We start from the raw sequence: 19,390 nt of genomic DNA on the forward strand, positions 1-19,390 counted from the left end.
CTCTACGCGGATGTTTTACACCTTTGGTTACAAATAGAGTCACAGTGGTGCGATACACCTTTAAATACACATTAAGGATTAAATACAAGCCTTTGTAGCGCTAACATGAACCTGCCTGCAGCTTACTGTTGCTTAGGTGGTTCTCCTACCCTTCCCTGTTTTTTGACAGCCCCTCTCCTGCCTTGTCAACACTGAAGTAAACGCGCACAATGGCAGCAGCAGCAGAGAGGAGAAAACGTGCAAACACACACACACACACACACACACACACACGCTGAATGCAACAAGAGCAGCAGCAGCGGCGGTGACGGTCGCTTACTTTCCGAGTTCCTCGTACAGCTGATATTCGTCTGTGAATCTGGTCGAGGTTACAACTGTAGCCATGTTGACTGAAGTGTAGGGGAGAGGGGGGGAATTGCCTCGCGCTTCAGTGGCCGCCTCGCGCAGGTTTCGGGAGGAGAACTCGTGAAGGCAGAGAGGGGGAAGAGAGGCTTGAGCTCAGAGAGGAGCAGGGAGTGGGAGGGAGGGGGGAGGAGAGAGGAGCTGTAGTAACAAAGATCCTCTATGTACATGATGAGCCACTCCGACTTTAAAAAATAAATTGAGATTAAAACAGGTTTCCAAAAGTGGATGCTCAGCATTGCTCCTGGCCAGATGTATCCTAATATTTTTATAGCATGATTTATTTCATCCTTTATTTTTTCACAAGGTTTTTCACTTTAAAATAATCTTGAAGTTGGTGAAATAATGTAGTAGTGTGTGCAGAGTCTGTATGCGTTCTAAATAAAATAAAAAAGTAGCCTATGTTTTGTTTGTTTTTTTAAGGTAATCTTAAATAGTCAAATATAGACAAATATCCAAAACACTTTGAGAGAATTTTGATCGTAACCCAAAGTACTTTACAAATAAAATGTTCTACCTGATGGATGTGCTGTACCACATTTTATGACAATTCATCTAATTGTTATTAAATATATCAGTCTGGTTCACCCAAATCAGCAAGGGCCTATAACTTTAAGTTTTAATATGTTTCTTTAAAGAGTGATTTATATACAAATTCACCCACTGTACATTTGTAATGAATTGGGAAATTAGCTGTACCAGACTGTAAACATGTTTATTTCTGCTGTAAAGTTGGGTGTTTTTAACATGGTGGTCTATAGGGATTGACTTGTCTTTGAAGCTATCCTCAAGTGGCCATTTGAAGAACTGCAGCTTTTGGCACTTCCGCATTGGCTTGTTTTTTTTTTTTCAGAAAAAAAAGTGTGTCTTTTTTAAAATGTATTTTCTGAATAATAATAATATTGAACATTTGCATGTAACATTTGCATTTTCATAGGTGGATTTTGATGTTTATTTGTCCCCAAATACTGCTCATCCTGGGATCATCATTCTGAGAAAATATCATCTCATGTGACTTTCCATTTAGATTTCATTCCCCATCAGCCTGTTAATCCTTCTGCTGAATTTTGTTTGGATGTTTTCTCAAAAAAAAAAGAAAAAAACGACAGAGTGGGACGTCTGTCAGCTCTCTCCTCTCTGGCAGTAGTGGTATAAATTGGGATGTAAGCCACGCGAGATCTTTTCTGGTGTACCAGAAGCTACGGATCTAGGTTCAGTTTCACCATCTCTCCGTTTAATCCCCGACCTATTTCCACAAAGATAAAGCTGACCCCAGAACAGCTGAAAATACCAGCATCCTTCGAAGACCATGTAGTGAGATGTGATGCCGCAATATTTTAATATTGGCACAGAGCAATGAGCTGCATGCCCACTGTATTATGGTTTTCATTTCCTAAACAGGGCCTCCCAAAAAAGGAGGATCAGTCACCACTCAAAATGTGGCACCAGGAGAAAACAATGACTCACTATTTGGAATTTGTTTCACACATTCTACTGTTTGTTTGTCTCCCTATTATGAAACATTTTATATGTCATATCCAACAACAAAAATATTGTCCAAATCTTATTAACAGGATGCAGTTGATATAAATCCTTTAAAGAAAACAAAACTCTTGCTATCTAAAAGAGGTGGTTGTTGGTTATGACATTTTCTTTAAAAATAATTAAATGTGAGATTTGACATTTGGATTCATAGACTTTTGACACAAGATGGTTTTCTTTTTATGTGCCCATTTCCATACCAGAAAGGCACCTTAATGTCTCAGAGACTGGTTTTAGGGCAAAAAAATAGCTTAAATTTTACAATAATGCACTATCTCACACTGTGTTTGTGTATCCTTGGTGTGTATTCATATAGACTCACCTTCACAGCTAAATGCACATGCATCCTCTGTATCTTTTAATGTTGCATGAACCTATGTGCCTTCATGGTGCTCACAAAGCTTCCTCTAACATCATCATCATCACAGTGTTTTTATCACGTTTTCATCCTAATTTAATCATGACTATTGCATCACATCAAATGTTAATTAAAATATTAAAAATATATGCCTTAATTATATGTGAAAGCAAGACAACAATCAGTGTTTAAAGAGCCTTGATAGCAGATGTGATTACCTCTAGTTTATCATCTGGACCAGACCAGCCTGAGATCTGTTCAGGGAGTGGAGGCTTCGATCCGACTCATATGCAGTTTTAGGGATTTTAACTGTAAGCTGGAGTGTCATTGTATAAGAGACAGGGAATTATATGTGTTATGTAATGGCCTGCTGCACTGTAAAGGTTTATCTGAGCTTTCACGAATATCTCATGAAGGGTATTAATATATCCTCCAGGCACCTAGTGTTTAAGTATGTATGTGTGGTTGTGGGTGATTATAGCCGCACATACTCCAGTGAGGTAGTATGATGAACGTACTGTGTGTAAGTTTGTGTATACTTCTTTTTGTTTTAGATGATTCATTGATTAATCTACATATGATTTTAGACACTTATGTTCCCTTAGTCCTATATGATGGAGAAGTACTTTTTGTACAGTTGAGGTTTAAAGTTCATTCTTCAACTTAGAAACAGACATTGAAAAACAATCACAGCTTATTTCGACCCATATTAACGTCTGTTGTTCGGCGGTGACCCCTATTGGCCTTATTATGACAGAAGTAAAGGAGGAAGTCAGGTGAAGTAGTATAAAGAACAACAAAGTCGATGAAGGGAGGAGGTTGGGGTGAATGGATGGATCAAAAAAACTCAGGACTTTAACCCAGTAGACCACTGTTGTGGGTACAAGCAACTGTTCTTAAGTTATGCAACTTCTATATACAGCTTTCTCTTCTCCTCCATGTTAGTTTAGAATATATAATGAAAGGCTCCAGAACAGCCACTAAACAGACCATGTATACAGAAATGACAATGCTAACCAGGTATTCTGGGCCTGTCCTGTCTTGTAATCTCACGTAGCTCAAGAGATGAAAGTGAGTCACTGTGGCGTCAAGTCTTCCGTCAGTCCAACATAAAAGGTCAAAAAGGCAGAGCTGCCCAAAGGGCTTGTCAGTCACATCAAAGGTACAGCCTCCAGTTAGTTACAGAAAAATCAGTAAACGGTAAAAACAGTAAAGAGTAAACTTTAGCCACATCCCACCACCATTGTATGGTTTCATACGTTTTACAGTAAACAATCTGGGTGGGAGAAGGTGAAATGTTGTTCCCTGTTAGTTTGGAGCATGTGCAGGTACAGTATTACACAATGCACCTATAACTGTAAGAAAACATATTTATTCAGGAAAAAGGTCCATTACAGACTGCTTTTATTTTCAATTATGTAATCTTGCCATACTTTCTCAATAAATTGCCATTAAAGCCGTCCTGTGTGCCTGTTGCCAACATTACTGGAAGATGACACGGACAATAGTCCTGAAAGGTCATAATGCATTTCCTTAATAAAAAAGACAAACACGGAGAGACCTTTCCAGCTCTTTGCCACATAAAACAGAAAATGACATTAAACATGTTCAGTATGTATAAATGCAAACATATGCATTTGTTCTTTTTCTCCCTGCCTTGCCTGAACTGTGAGTGTGTATCTAGAACAGTGTTTAGAGAGCATTGCCGGCGATTAATGAGTGTTTGCAGTGAGCACAGGAGCAGTGCGACCAGTTTCTACCATAATTACAGGGAGCCGCTCTGATATGAAAGCCTAATTAGCGAGGGTACAGAGGTACCGTCGTTTTAATTGCTGAATTGCTGTGTTTCTGGGTGATGTGGCTGTCAGACGAGCCTTGGACAGCATTTGCGGTGGCAGGTTGAAGGGTGGGTGGTAACAGTGGTATAGAGAGGCCCAAAATGGTGCACTTGCAAACCCTTGTCACAAGTTTCATATCTCTATGAGTTCTGATGAATTTCTTCCAAAAAGTGGTTTCCCTTCTAACCTGATTTAAATAGGATATTTCTTAGAAGCCTGAAATTAAAAATTACTACCGATGATTACATCACAAAAAAGCAAAGATGAGAAAAATGAATATAACTGTGTGACTAAAGACAATTTTCTTTTTCCTTGCTGTAAATAATCTTGCGACCTTTCAGACTTATCTTGTAATCCCTTGCATAGACCTCGATAGGAAGAAATAGGTTAGGGAGTGATACAGGACATGTAAAGTGAGGGGGTCAGCAGAGGAAAAAAAAGACAGGAAAAATGTAATCAAATAAAACTAGCATACAAAAGAATTCTCTATCCTCTTCTTACATGGGCAAAACAGGCTTCATTTTGGTGAGGTAATTGCCTCTCATTAGTAATAATTCACTGTCCTGTCCTAGACAGCTCCTGCCTCATCACATGACACTACATTATTTACCATTAGAAAAACAAACCCTCCAGGAGTGGGTGCATACAGAGCCTACATTTTCCAAAGACCACTGACACATTAGCATTGCTTTATGTTAAAGTAGCTAGTAAGTTTACTCAAGTGCTGGTTTGTGTACCTTAGACTTAGATTCAAGTACATTTCAGAGGGAAATATTGTACTTTCTACTGACTGCTATGCATACTGGCTAAACAAAACTAACAAACTAACTGATCAAGGCAGCGATACACCAGCATCTCCTTTGTTCTAATTTGTAAAAGTACTGTTTTTGTCTCAGGGGTCTGATGGCTTTTAAGAGAGCAAAGATAATAGCTTCAGTTTCCCATCAGAAAGGCTATTGGGCAGTAAAGGGAAGGTAAAGCAGTGAAAATATTCTAAATATAACATACATTTAAACTGATGTTGATTGGCTAAAATTCATTTTGCTGCTGCCCTATCCACAGCAGGACATTTCTTAGCTTCTGTGCGGGAACCACTATCTACTGTAATACAGAAGACTATGGTTAACTACTACAGACCCACTTGATACAATCCCAACTATCCCTTTAAAAGCCTTGTATACCAACACAGTTTTTACATTTATGTGTCTGATTAGACCTACTTCCTACACTCCCAACACTAACATGCTTTACATGATCGTAACTTCTTTTCTGTGCTCTCTTGTGCTCTAAAAGCTAAACTTCCTTGCAGCGATGATACTGTAACAGCAGTGTTGTGGAGCCACAGAGGCCGAAGGGGTGTGACTCATTCTCTAAGAATGTTTTCAACTTGGCTCTCGGCTGCTTTACGTATCTTTGGAGAACCTCTCCTCCCTCACGCTGACCAGTACCATCACACAACTGGGTTTGAATTGTGTGAGTGAGTGTGTGTGCGTATCTCAGGGAATGACCACTGTCATTCCCTATGACCACTGTCATTCCCTATAGCAAACCCCCAGGGGTCAAACCTTCCTATCTGTTGCTGAGCTGCACTGAGACAGCTCATTGGATGACATTCAGTAAATGTCTTTTCAGGTTTAAACAGTTTCCCTGGGAACAGTATGCCATGTACAGTACATTAGAGTAGATCTATTACCTTTCTTTGTCAATTACTAAACCGTCACATTGTCCCAAATAAGCATTTAACTGCACATCAGGGCTATTTCAGTATGTAATGGGCTGCAATTTACGGTGCAAGACTCTAGCAAATGTGTCCCGATCGAGCCATTGATACCACTCTGTCTTACTGAGTGAGTGTACAGGAAGGGCTGCGTTTATTTGCAGTGTGCCCTATCTAGAACACAGTGTCCATCTCATGGAAATAAAGAGTTATATTTAAAACAGTTTCATGAGCCCATTGTGTTTAACTTCACGACTTCACCAAAGAATCTGAAGATCTGAAGTTACCTTCAACTGATTATCCAACAGTGGATATGACAGCTTCCTCCCACGTACTGGAAAGCAATGTGCGTTTATGTGTGTGTGTGTGTGTGTGTGTGTGTGTGTGTGTGTGTGTGTGTGACACCTCCTCCATGATTTATATCATCTGACGGTGCCTTATTTCTGCGGGCCATCACAGTATACTGGGATTCAGATGTGTGGGCATCTAACGATTGTCTTCACCAGTTTCTCACATGTATGGGACTCTGAGGGTCTCGATGCAACAGTCCTACCGTTAACCCAAAGCAGTCTCATCAAATCACATCACTGGGGTCTAGTTTTGATGGTGTGAGGTTTGTGTTTGTTGCATGCACATATACAGGAGGTGAACAAAGTGCCTTCAGCTTCAAGGCTCCTTGGAGTGATGTCATGGAAGTCATGAACTCTCTGCAGATGGAGGTTGGTTGAGAACAGAAAGCCTCCAGTTGTTTGATTTCCAGTATTTCTCATAAAGATGGAGGTCACAGAAATGGTTTGAGTTCCTCCTGATATTTATGAAACCGCTCTTGAATTGAATATAGCAATGACGCCTGTAGTGAAGCCTGGCAGCACTGTACAATCTCTACAGTGCTTTCTTTATTAACAAGACTAAGAGCCATGTTAGTGGCTCTGTGAGGCACCAGTCTACTCCTTCAGAACTGTTTGTCAGATGGTCAAATAGCAAACACCTTTCCAATACAGGATTTGAGGGCTGCTGTGTCCTACAATTTCTGTAACTTTCCAAAACCGACAAACATTATCACCGTGGGGATGATAAAGGGACCAGGGTTTGAACTTCTTTCTTCATTTGTTACACAAATGTTTCACAACTCAGTACAACTTTTTGAATACCTTTCAGGAGAGATTTTCTGAAAATGTGCACCATTTTCCACCTTTTTAAACAACATCACAACTTGTTTTTCAATCCACACTGTGGCCTTTTGGATCAGATATAAACACTTGCTTTATGGAGTGGTCAGCATACGAACTAGTTATTTTCTACATAACCCCCTTAGACACAACAGTACTTTGAGCTAAATGCTAATTTTGCATGCTAACATGCATGTTTTTTGCTCATTTTGTCTGTCTGTGTCCATCAGTTTGTTTGTCTTTCAGCAGGATTAAGGAAAAACTACTGGAAAAATTTCCATGAAACTTGGTGGAAGGCTGTAGCATTGTCCAAGGAAGAATCCATTATTTTGAAATCAAGAGGCAGATACAAATAGTATTACAAGATAGAGCATTTGTGCTGCCTCCACGTGATGTCGAAATATTGACAAAAATGTGGTCCAGACTGCCATAATTTACATTACCAGTCACTCAAGTTGGAGTGTTTACATTGCAAGACAGTGCATGTCTTGGTGAAGGTCTGTGCTGCCCTGTTGCCTTTATAGTTTAAGGATAAGTTTGCAGATATTCCAAATGGTTCTTACTGTCAGCAAATCTCATGAAAAGACCCATACCAAGGATGAATCAATCCTACTAACCGGAGCTGTTTCTTTAGCCCAACCCTGAGATATCTCATTGTTCTATTGTCTTCCAAAAACTATTAAAAGCATGTCGATGATCCAGACAGTTACAGAGAACAAGGACATCACAGGATTTTTTTGTCGATCCCACATACACATGTCCATTTGCTATAAATTATCATTACTCACCAAATTTTAGCATAAAACTGGTCTCTGAGAGCAGCAGACAGAAGGGAAGTCAGGAAGCATTTTGGTCATTTAATAGGATTTGTTGACAATAATAAAAGCCTTGAAGATTTTTCAACTTTCACTTTATCTCTTGGTGTGTGTTATGTGCGCAGTGAGGCTTTTTCACTAAACAAGATATTTTAATCAGATCTACAAGCACTTCAGACATGACAGCCCCCTGCAGCCCCTGGGGGACTCTCTCTTCCCTCCTCCACTCTTTTTATTTAACTGTATGCCACAGAGCTCTGAGCAAAAACATGGCTAATGCTTCTAACTCGATCTTCCAAATGAGCACAAACAAGTGAGTAGGATGAGGAGCAAAATGAGAAAGAAAGACAAGGGGGGTGGTTTGCAAAAGGGAATGAGCAAAGAGCTGAGGGATAAATGGAGGGAGGGAGGGTGACAGGGAGGGAGGAGGAGGAGGAGGCAAGTAGGGAAGAAAAAAGTGAAGAAGGACAGTTGAATATTCATTATCAGGCCGCTGGGGAGAAATCCACAGCCCTGTTGCTACTGTGTGTGGGATTGCTGCTGACACTCACACACAGAACCGCATCTACATCCTCACACACACACACACACATTCAGATGAAGACACACAGCTAAAGGCTGGGGTCAAAAGAGGAGCTGCTGCACTCAGTATCTATCAATGTTGAAGCTGTTTACTGTGGTACATGTTGTAAGGGACCAAGCAGCACCGCTTATGATTCATTCCTATTAAGCTTCAGCAGCAGCACAGCAGCAGCTTCACCAGCAGGCAGATACATCACACCTAATCAGACAGCATGGGTCTAAACTATGGCTTCCCCAGCCCATCTCTAGGAATCATCCATATTGGATGATTCTGCACCTCACGATTTAGGTCCACTGCCAATGTTCAGTGCCAGCACAGGAAGTAGGGTGCCTTTTATGTAGCAAGGTGGGTTGGAGGATGGGCGTGTAGCTCCTCTCATTTCTCTGAGTTTGCATCCTGTCACAGACCTACAATTATTGTTGGCTTTTTGTATCTATTACAACAGTGTTTCCCTAACCTTAAAGGGACAGTTCACTTAAGATCAGAAGTCATAAGATGCAAACGGGTTTTTTTTGCATTCATGATTTATTTAGACAGTTTGCATCAGTTTTACAGCATTTTCTAACACAGTAAATTAGTCAAGTAACGTTTATACATCCAGAAAGGACTGATGGTATCAGCTACTGAGCTTTTGTTTGTTAGTAATTGTGGCTGGGACTTGACATTGTGTGCTGGTCAGAGGTCTTTCAAAGGCAGTGGAGTGTGCTACAGTATGACTAGAAGTGAATCTGTATAACCCCTAAACAAAAGAGCAAGGTCACATTTGACAAAAACAACCCCTGTGGGTGTCTTTGTGTCATACTTAAAGGGTCCTCTCGGATGATTAAGAGATGAGACATAGAGAAGTCACCCTTGGCTCCTCTTCCCATCTCTTCTGGCCTCACTTCCACATGCACGCACTCTATCTGTATACATCAAACCATCATGAATACAGGCATACATGCACAGTGACACACACATTGCTCCCTAGTCCCTACGCAATCCAACGATGGCCCAAAGTCACCCTGCTGCAGTTTGGCTGCAGGACAGTGAGTGAGTCAGCTTGCTCAGCCGGCCGCACAGCCCTGTCTGCTTTTCTATCAGACTGCCTGTTTATCTGCAGACTTTCCGTATTTGATTGTGGCTCTATCTAGTCTATCTGACCTGGTTGCATGTCTGCTGGTCCTCGTTTCTGCTTGTCTTAATCTCACTTTCCCTTATACTTCCTCCTGGTTGAGGTGTCAGTATGCTTCAAATTAATTCCTTGTCAGATGATGAAACAGTGTCTGAATCTGCCCTCATGGTCTCCAATGCTAGTTTCAAGTCTTCTTTAATACAGCATGATATTCGTTTTGCTAATGATGGTCCCATTCAGCAATAAGTGAATAAGTGAAAAAGCAGTGTATGCTTTAGGGCAGGGCTACCTTGAGATTTACAGTTTAAAGTTAACTAATATTTTGGTCACTGAAAAATGTGTTGTTCATTGTTTGGGTGGTCTAAAAGACACTAAGGAGTTGGCTGTTCATTTTGAATACTGATCGTGTTATGTGATGACAAAGCATCATTCTGGCTTCTGATATGTTTTATATGAAAACCAATATGGTAACGGCCATAAACCAAGACAGCAATGAAGAATACCGAACTATTATACAGTACCAATATTTTTATGTCTTTGGTTCAAACGACACTATGTACAACCTAGTTAATTTGAAGCAAACTGAACCCTTTAGTGTTATGTTACTAGATGAGACACTTAGAAGAACAGGGTGTTCCTCTGCAGGCGTGAACCCACCTTCTTAAAGAGGGCTTTTAATTTGCATACTTTGCAGTGCTTAATCTTTATCATCCTTTCTTTCCTGCCAGTCTCCTCTCCATTACCACCATCCTGTCCTTCCACACCCAGCCAGGGGCTCCACACCCCTCCATGGAGCTCAGGGTCAGCCATCGGATCATCTGGGGGATTCCTGGGCATCACAGCTGTCTGGTTGTACTCTGCCAGCCTGGTCAGCAGATGTTTCACTACCTCTGGACGAGCTTCTGCCAGGTCTGACCTCTCATAGGGGTCAGAGGTGACATTAAACAGCCAAACTGACTTCCCTAGCTCATTACGGCGCTTCTCAAGTTTCTGCCACCGTTCTGGACCACCGGGGAGAGCCTGTGGTGGTATCCAATCCCCGTCACCCACATTTCCTGTCAATAGCTTCCAGTCCCCAGACCTTATTGCTGCCCTTACGGCTGTGTCCCAGATCCCAAATCCATTGAGAACCAACGCCTTGTCATATGGTTCCTCAGGCTTCCTGGAGACTGGGTCAATATTGAAAAGGATTTCGGTGCGAGGACAGGCAAGGCCTTCACTGATGGTCAGCCACACATCCTGACCGTCTAAGTCACTGTGGGACTGCAGGGCTCCAGCCAGACCCAGTAATGTTGGATACCAGTCAGAAACGTGGATCAGGGCTCTGCTGACTACACCTTTCTTCTTCAGGAGGGGGCTATGGACAAAGCCGACAGCCCGGATGCCCCCTTCCCAATAGGTCCCTTTTCCACCTCTCAATGGCCAGTTGCTCCCACCAGAAAGTGGCTGCCCACCATTATCAGATGAGTAGATCACTACAGAATTTTGATAGAGCCCACTAATCTTCAATTCCTGGACCACTTGTCCAACACCATCATCCAGGCAGCTCAGCATGGCTGCGTAGTGGCGCCTAAGGCGATTGCCCTGGGAATTATAGTACTGCAGAAAATGGTGCGGTACCTGCAGGGGTGTATGAGCGGCCTGAAGGGACAGGTACAGGAAGAGTGGTTTATGGGGATCGTGGCTCCTCAGGATCTGCTTCACTCTGGTTGGTCAAAGGGAATATTGGAGGGTTTTGTGGTTTTTGTTGTCTTTATATGTATGAATCTGTTCAAGTGAATTAATGCATTGATGCTCACCTCTCTATATAGAGCAGAGTGGAGTAGTTGCCAGTCATCTCCCAGGCAGGCCTGTCTCCGTCATGCAGGTCAAATCCACAAGCTTCAGCCCCGTCACAGCTCCGATAGGAGAAGTGGTCTCCACTGCCGGTCAGTGTGCCCAGGAAACTCTGAAAGCCACGTCCTGTTGGCAGGCAGCTCGGCCTGCAGAAGCCCAGGTGCCATTTCCCAACCATGTGTGTGGCGTAACCAGCTGCAAGCAGACTCTCTGGTAGGGTGGGGATGTCCGGAGGCAGGCAGAGGGGTTGACGTGACCGGATAATCGAATGCTGGAGTCCTGTGTGAATCTGGTAGCTGGCAAGATAGTATCTTGATAAGATGAACTGCATATAATAACACAGTAATGAGAAATTTCACAGATGGTTGAAGAAATATTGCACCCTTGGATACTTGAACACTGTTACACAGCATCAAGCTGCGAGGTTCAATGATTTAACAGAATCATTTTGTAATGAGCTGATATTTTAGTTTTCTGTTGTTCTGTAGCTTTCAACCTACTAAATTTCTGCCAGACAAATCTTTAATCTGCACTGAAAATATGTGTGTTAGGTCATCCAGAGAGACATTAGTGATTCAGGATCAAACAACAGAACAGACTCAGAAATACAAGGTGCTTTGCCAGTAACCATGTTTTTAATGGTGTGTTTTATTGAGGAATGTGAAGATGCGATGAATTGTAGCTCATCAGTTTTGATATTGCTTTGATGTCGTGCAGGAATCTATGGCATACTTCTCCAGCAGTACAAATACTGAAAATAATTTCAGACATAATTTCTGCTTTTGTAGCCAATATCACAATTGTACTTTTAAGTCTCAAAACAGTAGTTTATTCCAGCAAAACAGGAATTATCTCTTTGTTTCTTCTATAACCAGCCATAACTCAGACTATGGGGATATTTTGTTCTAGTAATTAGATAAAAAATAAATAATTTAGTACTTAATCTTGCACTTCTGGTGGTACTTTTATTTTATGGCCTTTCTTTTACTGAAAGCTGCATGCCCCATCACCGAATTTACCATTACAGATGTTTGCAAAAGACAAAGAGGCTATAAAGCCGATACATAATTATATCATATGAGAACAGACGCAATAACTGAATCATTTTCCCATTATAATAAAGATGTAATGATAAGGTAATCACTCACCGGCCTGTCATGAGCTGACTGCGAGAGGGGGAGCAGATAGGCTGGACATAGTAATTTTCAAGTTTGACCCCCTCGGCTGCCAGCTGGTCCAACACAGGAGTGTGGATGTCTGAGCCATGGTAGCCAATGTCTCCGTAACCCTGGTCATCCACCATGATAAATATAAGGTGCGGGGGTCTGGGCCTTTTCACCTCCTTTATACCAGCACTGCCATCCTTAGATTCATGTTCACCCAGGCAGCTAAGGCCGCTGAGCAAGGTCACCCCAATCACAAGGAAAAATACGGGGCAGATTCCTCTTCCTCTCATCTCCAGCTATTGACTCAAGTCAGATTTTGTCTGTATTTTCTTTTCTGCTTAGTCTGCAGTAAATAAATCTCAAGCCGGATCGCTTCTGCAGAGAAATGGGCAGATCTGTGTCCAATGAGCTCATTTAGTACGAGTTCTCGTCTTTTTCAGGGGTCATTCTTGGTTTTATGAGATACGGTTGAGCTGATGCCAGCTGCTGTGATGGGCGGGGGAAAACTGCTGTCTCTCAAATGGGCAAGAAGTTGGTCGAGGTTTATGTCTGTGTGTGTGTGTGTGTGTGTGTGTGTGTGAGTCTTTGCAGTACCTTGCTACATTCCTCTGCATGGGAAGATCTGGGCAACTTATACACACACACATGCACAGACACACAAACCCACACACCCACACACACTATGCAGACAGTGTAGCCAGACAGTGGGCCTCATGCATGAAGCGATATACAAACAAATTTCGAATTGAATGACTTGCTCTTGTTTTGTTAGTACCAATTGAATTCTGTGAATCAAAATTTTTTTAATAAAAAATATGGAGTGACACTTAAGTCAAATAGACCTTTTCCATGGCTTACATTTCAAACAACTGTGTAACTAGTACAATTATTAACTGGTATATTTACTACCTCACAGCCAGCATTAATGTTATTTGTTCCACATGTACATTTTCCTGCTATTACAAGTTGAAATGTCTGCTGTGAAAAAAGTGCCATAAATTGGATACATTTGGAAGTGATAAATTAACAAATATGTTTTTATGCCAGCAAGTACCAAGGTGCCCATCACAACAATCATTACTGCAAAATCTTTTCTGACTGCCACTCCTATCAAAGTGCTGTTATACGGCTTCTACAGCTAATATATCAACAATGATTTCCCGTATGCCATATTCCAAAGTGTGCTGTAAATCCCTAATGAAAATCAAATAACCCCTGTCATCGGTCTTTTGTTGCTTGATACTGCTCAATTAATAGAGTCACCCGATGACAATAACTGCCCGTGCCTGGGCAATAAAACCAATCCGACTACGGAGGAACATCCGGTGTTTTGATGAGAATGTGTATCGACCGGAGGGCTCTTAGCCTTCACCTCGCTGCCATCTCCTTCCCATAATGCTGAGAGGAAATCAATTCCTCCGATACGAGTCCATTTCCTACTTTGTAGAAGCAAACTCATGTTGCCTCACCCTGTGGGAAATTTCACAGGCTTTTTGCTCACAGTGAGAGTTAGGTGTGTGCTGGAGAGATTGAGATCTATGTAGCAGGAGAGGGAAAGATAACGATGAGGAAAGAATGAGACTGACAAAGTTGATGAAGGTGATACATTGAGGTAGAATGCATAAAATAATTCATGGGATATGGGAACATATGAGAAGGAATACATGACATAAAAAGAGAAATTAAGCAGTAAGTGGCAATGACAAGAGGGATGCTGGAAAAGAGAGAAAAAAGGAGGGTCTAACAGTGAGACGGAAAGCAATAATCTGCACATGAGAAAAAGAAAGCTTCACTGTCAAGGAGGAGAGCGAGGACAGCATAAACAAAGTGGCATAAAAGGAGCAGTCACTTTGTCTTGCTGTGTATGTACATGTGGGTCTCTGGGTGTAGCCATCAGTTTGCCTCAGGGAAATGCAGGGCGACATGAACTCCGTTTTACCGCTGAGAGGGGGGAGGAGGGAGGGAGGCCTGTAAAAATGGAAAGTGACAAATGTCTTCTTGAGGAGTAGAGAGAGAAAGGGATTGTGTTGTTTCCTCAACTGTCTTTATACATCAGAGGGGTCACAGAGAGAGAAGTGATATAAAAACTCATGTTAGATTATTCTGTGTTATGTTGTCTGCACAGGACAGAACAAAGCATTGAAAATTATAAAATAAAAAACTTTTTTGCAATATTTCCAGGTCATGCTTTACTCTGTGTTATCAAGGAATACACTTTCTACAGTGTGACAAAGGTAAAATTGGTCAGAGAGTCTGTGTAGGGCAAGGGATGCAACCTATAGCCAAGTGTGCCTTTGTACAGTGTGTTTGTGTGCGAATATGTGCGTGTGTGTGTGTGTGTGTGTGTGTGTGTGGGTGTATTGGTGTGTTTTGGAAAAGCCAGTGGTGCAGAGTAGAAGAGAGTAGCAGTGGGTGTGATTTATTCATGACGACGAATAAGTGACTCACTCGATCTGGAGCCACTCTGTTGAGCTGGAGCTAAAGTGGGGGAGAGAGTGTGTGTGTGTCAAACCGCATCTGAAAATTACTTTCATTTTTGAGCATATCATCCAACATAAAAAATAAAGAGCTGAGTTCTATTTTTATATTTAAAAGTCCTTTTCTGAGATTTGTATTGGTATTTAAAGTAGTTCACCATATATACAGATGTATTCAAGGTACAGTAAATGAGTGTCAGTAATGGCTAATGGAAAACGATTAAATTAATAGTTATGGATTCCTGCCTTGCTCAACAAGGTTGGCTTTCATAAGCCATCCTAAAAGATTTATTTGAAGTTGCAACTTTGCGTGCTGACCACTATAAATGACAACAACAAGTAATGTTTCATGCATAAAGTTTACCACCAACATCATGACAGTATAACATAATGAAAGGGACCAAGTTGCCATGCCATTGCACTTTGACTGACACTGAAGTGCCAACTATTCAACAGTACTGGCATGCAAAGGCAATAGACCATAACTTCATTTTTGGAACAATAAAGATCTACCATGTTGGCAAATATCCTATGTTTCCTCTGTTGTATTTTGTTGAAAATAGTAGATTGTCTTTGCCTTAACTCCAAATAGTTCTGGAGAAACTAAGGCAAAATCCTGTCACTCCACTTCAAGTCCTCTGGCTTTGTGCTTACTGACAACAATCCACAATAAGGTGATAAATGCCTCTGCAAAAAACCCTTTTTATTCTGCAGACAATCCAATCCCCTTTATTTATATATAAATAATGCAAAGGCAATGCAAAGGCAGAGTGTCTGAACTTCTGTATGAGGGTAAAAGGTTATGTTTGAGTGCAATATTTTCAATATTAATTTTAAATGTAATTTAATTAAAGTTATTTTTTATCAGTTCTACACTGAGTGAGTTCAGGGCTCTTACATTTGTAAATGTAACAGTAGAAAAAGAATCATGACTTTTTCACATTATGGAAGTACTAGTACTGCAGTGGTATATACTGTACTGTATTATATACTGTGCTTCTTGAGCTGCATAAACTGTACAAACAAGTCCAGCAAATAAGAAAGGAGTTGAGCCATGTTTGTTTAGATGTTATAAGAAATTCCCCCAAGTTCATATATTAAATTTAAACATTATTTTTACGACATACAAACTTTTTATCATCGGTAGACTCCAGAAAACTTTGATGCAAAGTAGGTTGAGAAAATAATCAACAGACATAGACAGTCAATAAAGTTACCAACTTAGAGTAACGTGCTGCTTTAAGGTCGATAACCTAACATTACACCTTGACTTGCAGCTCTAGTTTGACACCTTAATGAATCTGGCTAGTCTATCAGGTTTTACTTGCTCACATTGCTCTTTCACAACAGCTAAAATTATGCTATAATAGAAATATCTGCAACATTGTGTTAGCAACTCCCTACATACAGTACGTATAGCAAAAAACAAGAAACTGGCATTCACTAAAAGCACATTTAGAAAGCAGCTTCATACATATTTATATTTAATTTATGATATTTTCACTTGATTTTCATTGCTGTATGATACCCTGAAACTATAAACTGTTGACACACATACAAGCAGACACACACACACACACACACACACACACACACACACAGACGGTGTAATCTAAGGCTTGGTAGTTACGCCTGTCTCTGTACGGGCAGACACCGGCTTTGAGACATCACACAAACATCGTCCCTCCTACCAGCCCTGAAGGTGACACTGACAGAGACCCTGGCTCTGCTGCTCCTGAAAATACTTGAGGATCATCTTCCAGCCAGCAGAAACTCAATCCACTCCCTATTCTCCTCACCTTACTCAGTGATGGATTGACAAGATGAAGCTGAGGGGGTGGCGGACCACTCAGTCTCATCACATCAAACAAACCACCCACACAGAGGATGCTGGTGGCCTTATGTCAAATTCACAAACTTTGGGTAAACTTTTCCTCCTCTTTACACTACTGTTCCTCCTTGGCCAGGCTGAGAGTGAGTGCTGGCTGCTTTGACTCATCAAAAATGAAAGGGATTACACAAGCTCAATGTGTGTACAGTTTGTGTGTGTGTGTGTCCTGTGGTGGTACAGTCAGTGGAGAGTGCCACCGTGAGGATTTCAGGAATAATGCATGCAGATTGATAGCAAAGACAACAAGGAGGAGGGGGGTCTTAAGGGCTCTGCTTCTCAAAAATATTCAATGGAGGCTCCTGATTCTACTTATTAATACTGTAACCCAGAGAGGAAGAAATATAGCAAATTCATAAGGTTGGAACGAATAAACTTGAGAATGATAGGTATGGATGTGTGCAGATGTTGACTGAGTGCTGTATGTGTATTTATTCCTTCACAGTTTAAATAAGGTTAAATCTTCAAGGATAATTAGATTTATCGCCACTGAAAACATTAATACACAAATAAATATAACTGCTCATTTATGCAATGGTTAGTGTTCCAACAAAACGAAAAAGGTACAAAACAAGTCTAAACAATGACAGCTTTCTTGTCATCAAACATTGTTTATGTCATTATTTTGTGTAGGTTTGCAGGTATGTGTGTGTGTGTGTTTGTATGTGTGTGTCTGACTGGTGGCAGCACACAGAGGTTATGAGGGGCCACCTGGTGCAATGCTGCCTCTGTGTCATGGAGCAGATGACACAGGACTCATCTCTCCCAGGACAGTGGGAGTCCTGGGAGAGATGCAACACAGTCTGTTACAAACTGGGGTCAGGAGTTCAGTGAGTGAGGTTCAGTGATCCAAATGGCTGCAATTAGAGCAGTAGAATTTAACAAGGATGGCACAGGAAAGAAAAAGACATCCCAGTGTTAAGAATCAAAAGTGAAGGATGCTGCACCAAGAAACTCAAGTCTGGACCTACTTAATTAACGTATTAAACATTCTCTGCAAGTGGAAGAGTGAACAATATAGACAAAACACAGTTGTGATAAGATGCCAGAAATGTTTCACATGCAGAACTATGTAGTGACATTAGACACAGTGGGATGTCTTTGAAAACGTCAAGAATAGGAAGCACTGTTTTGCAGGAGAGGTAGTTAACTGGACGGCACTAATCAACTGCATCAGGAGGTCAGCATTTATGTACGACACTGGAACCTGAACAAATGTCAGCTAAATAATATAATTAATTCCTGGAGGAAATCATACGGCCTATGCCTAAAAAACTAGACTTAAAAATATATATAGCAAAATGTCAGAATTACACCTCCTTCAAAGGGAAAAGCAACCTTTTTAACTTGACATTTTAAAAATGTGAGACTCTCAAGGGTCATATAAAATGTGTTTCCAAAAAGGGTACAGTGACGTCGAGTACAATATGTTCTCTAAAGATACACTGCAGAAATGAACTTCTTCTACAAATGCATTTTAGTATTCATATATTGCATGCATTCCTCTGCAAAGACATGAAACTAAAAGTTCAAAATGTTTTAATCTTTGCATTTATAAAACACACCCCAACCCATCTGAGTGCACAGAGCAATATAAATATTCCTACCTTAAAGATTAAATAATTCAGAAATTAATGTTCCCAATCTATACTTAATATGTCTACTTTTATTAAACAGATACACTGCTCACTTTGTGCACAGCCTTTTGTAAAAGCTCAGCTTACATCATGTTTATTAGTATGGCAGTCTCATTTTTACCTAACCGAGCCAGGGGGGCAGGGCTGGCAGAGGCTGGTTGGCAGTGTCAGCGGTGCTGGCACAGATGCCTCAGTTAAAGGGCATTGGGTCTGTGCCCGATGCTACTCAACAAATCTGTCTGTCAAAGTCGTCTTGGGAAGGCAAGTTTGGCCAAGGGAGAAGTCATTAAATAGAAAAATTAAAGAGAGAGAGAGAGAAAGAGAGAGAGATAAAACAGATAAAATGTCTAAAGCTCTTTATCTGTAAAAAAATGATTGGAAGGACGAGAAAATTAGACAAAACATAAAATAGTGGAAGAGAAAACCTTGAAAGGAGAGATAGGCAGACACAAACTAATTAACAGGGGGAACACGAGAGGCATGAAGCTGCCGCCTCATTTAACAGTTCTCCCATGTCCACAGGAAAAAAACACTCAGCTTCCTTCATTTCCCAAGTTAAAGCAACAATCTGCAAGTCTTTGCAGAACTCTTATGCACTGCTTTAATTCATTTTGATGTCACAGCACAATAGAAAGCATATGGAGTGAAAAAACATATGGCGCCACAGGGGAACATTAAACGTTTTAGCCATGGTGCTGCATATGGATTGTGACCTTTTTACTTTTCCTTAAAGAAATCCAAGTTCTGTCCAGGGCAGAGCGCCTAAGCAGGCCTCTTTCTGACTGGTTGCGGGCAGAGGCCACATTTCTCTGCAATGCAGGGTTTTTGTTTAGTTTGGCAGGGAAACA

General features: G+C 41.1%; 2 protein-coding genes across 22 annotated transcripts in view; both read right to left on the minus strand.

Annotated features, from left to right (window-relative positions):
* camk2g2 (calcium/calmodulin-dependent protein kinase (CaM kinase) II gamma 2) overlaps nucleotides 1-474 on the minus strand; it is a 70,213-nt gene extending 69,739 nt beyond the window's left edge. For 20 of the 21 annotated variants that reach the window (XM_059359281.1, XM_059359278.1, XM_059359277.1 and 17 more), the window contains exon 1: nucleotides 320-473. In XM_059359281.1, the coding sequence (XP_059215264.1) occupies nucleotides 320-384 (65 nt within the window). In that variant the 5' untranslated portion in view covers nucleotides 385-473. Of the gene's footprint in view, nucleotides 1-319 lie in introns of all 21 variants that reach the window. The other variant, XM_059359282.1, reaches the window with a different exon arrangement.
* Nucleotides 475-9,356: 8,882 nt separating this feature from the next.
* si:dkey-174i8.1 (arylsulfatase I) lies at nucleotides 9,357-17,642 on the minus strand. Its single transcript, XM_059359489.1, has 4 exons — nucleotides 17,584-17,642; nucleotides 12,523-12,771; nucleotides 11,338-11,670; nucleotides 9,357-11,243 (listed from the first exon to the last, which is right to left on the minus strand). Exons 1-4 carry the CDS (start codon nucleotides 17,640-17,642, stop codon nucleotides 10,157-10,159), a joined length of 1,728 nt encoding a protein of 575 aa, XP_059215472.1. The 3' UTR covers nucleotides 9,357-10,156.
* Nucleotides 17,643-19,390: the final 1,748 nt, after the last annotated feature.

The sequence above is a fragment of the Centropristis striata genome, chromosome 20, assembly GCF_030273125.1.
Source record: "Centropristis striata isolate RG_2023a ecotype Rhode Island chromosome 20, C.striata_1.0, whole genome shotgun sequence".
Classification (NCBI taxonomy): domain Eukaryota; kingdom Metazoa; phylum Chordata; class Actinopteri; order Perciformes; family Serranidae; genus Centropristis; species Centropristis striata.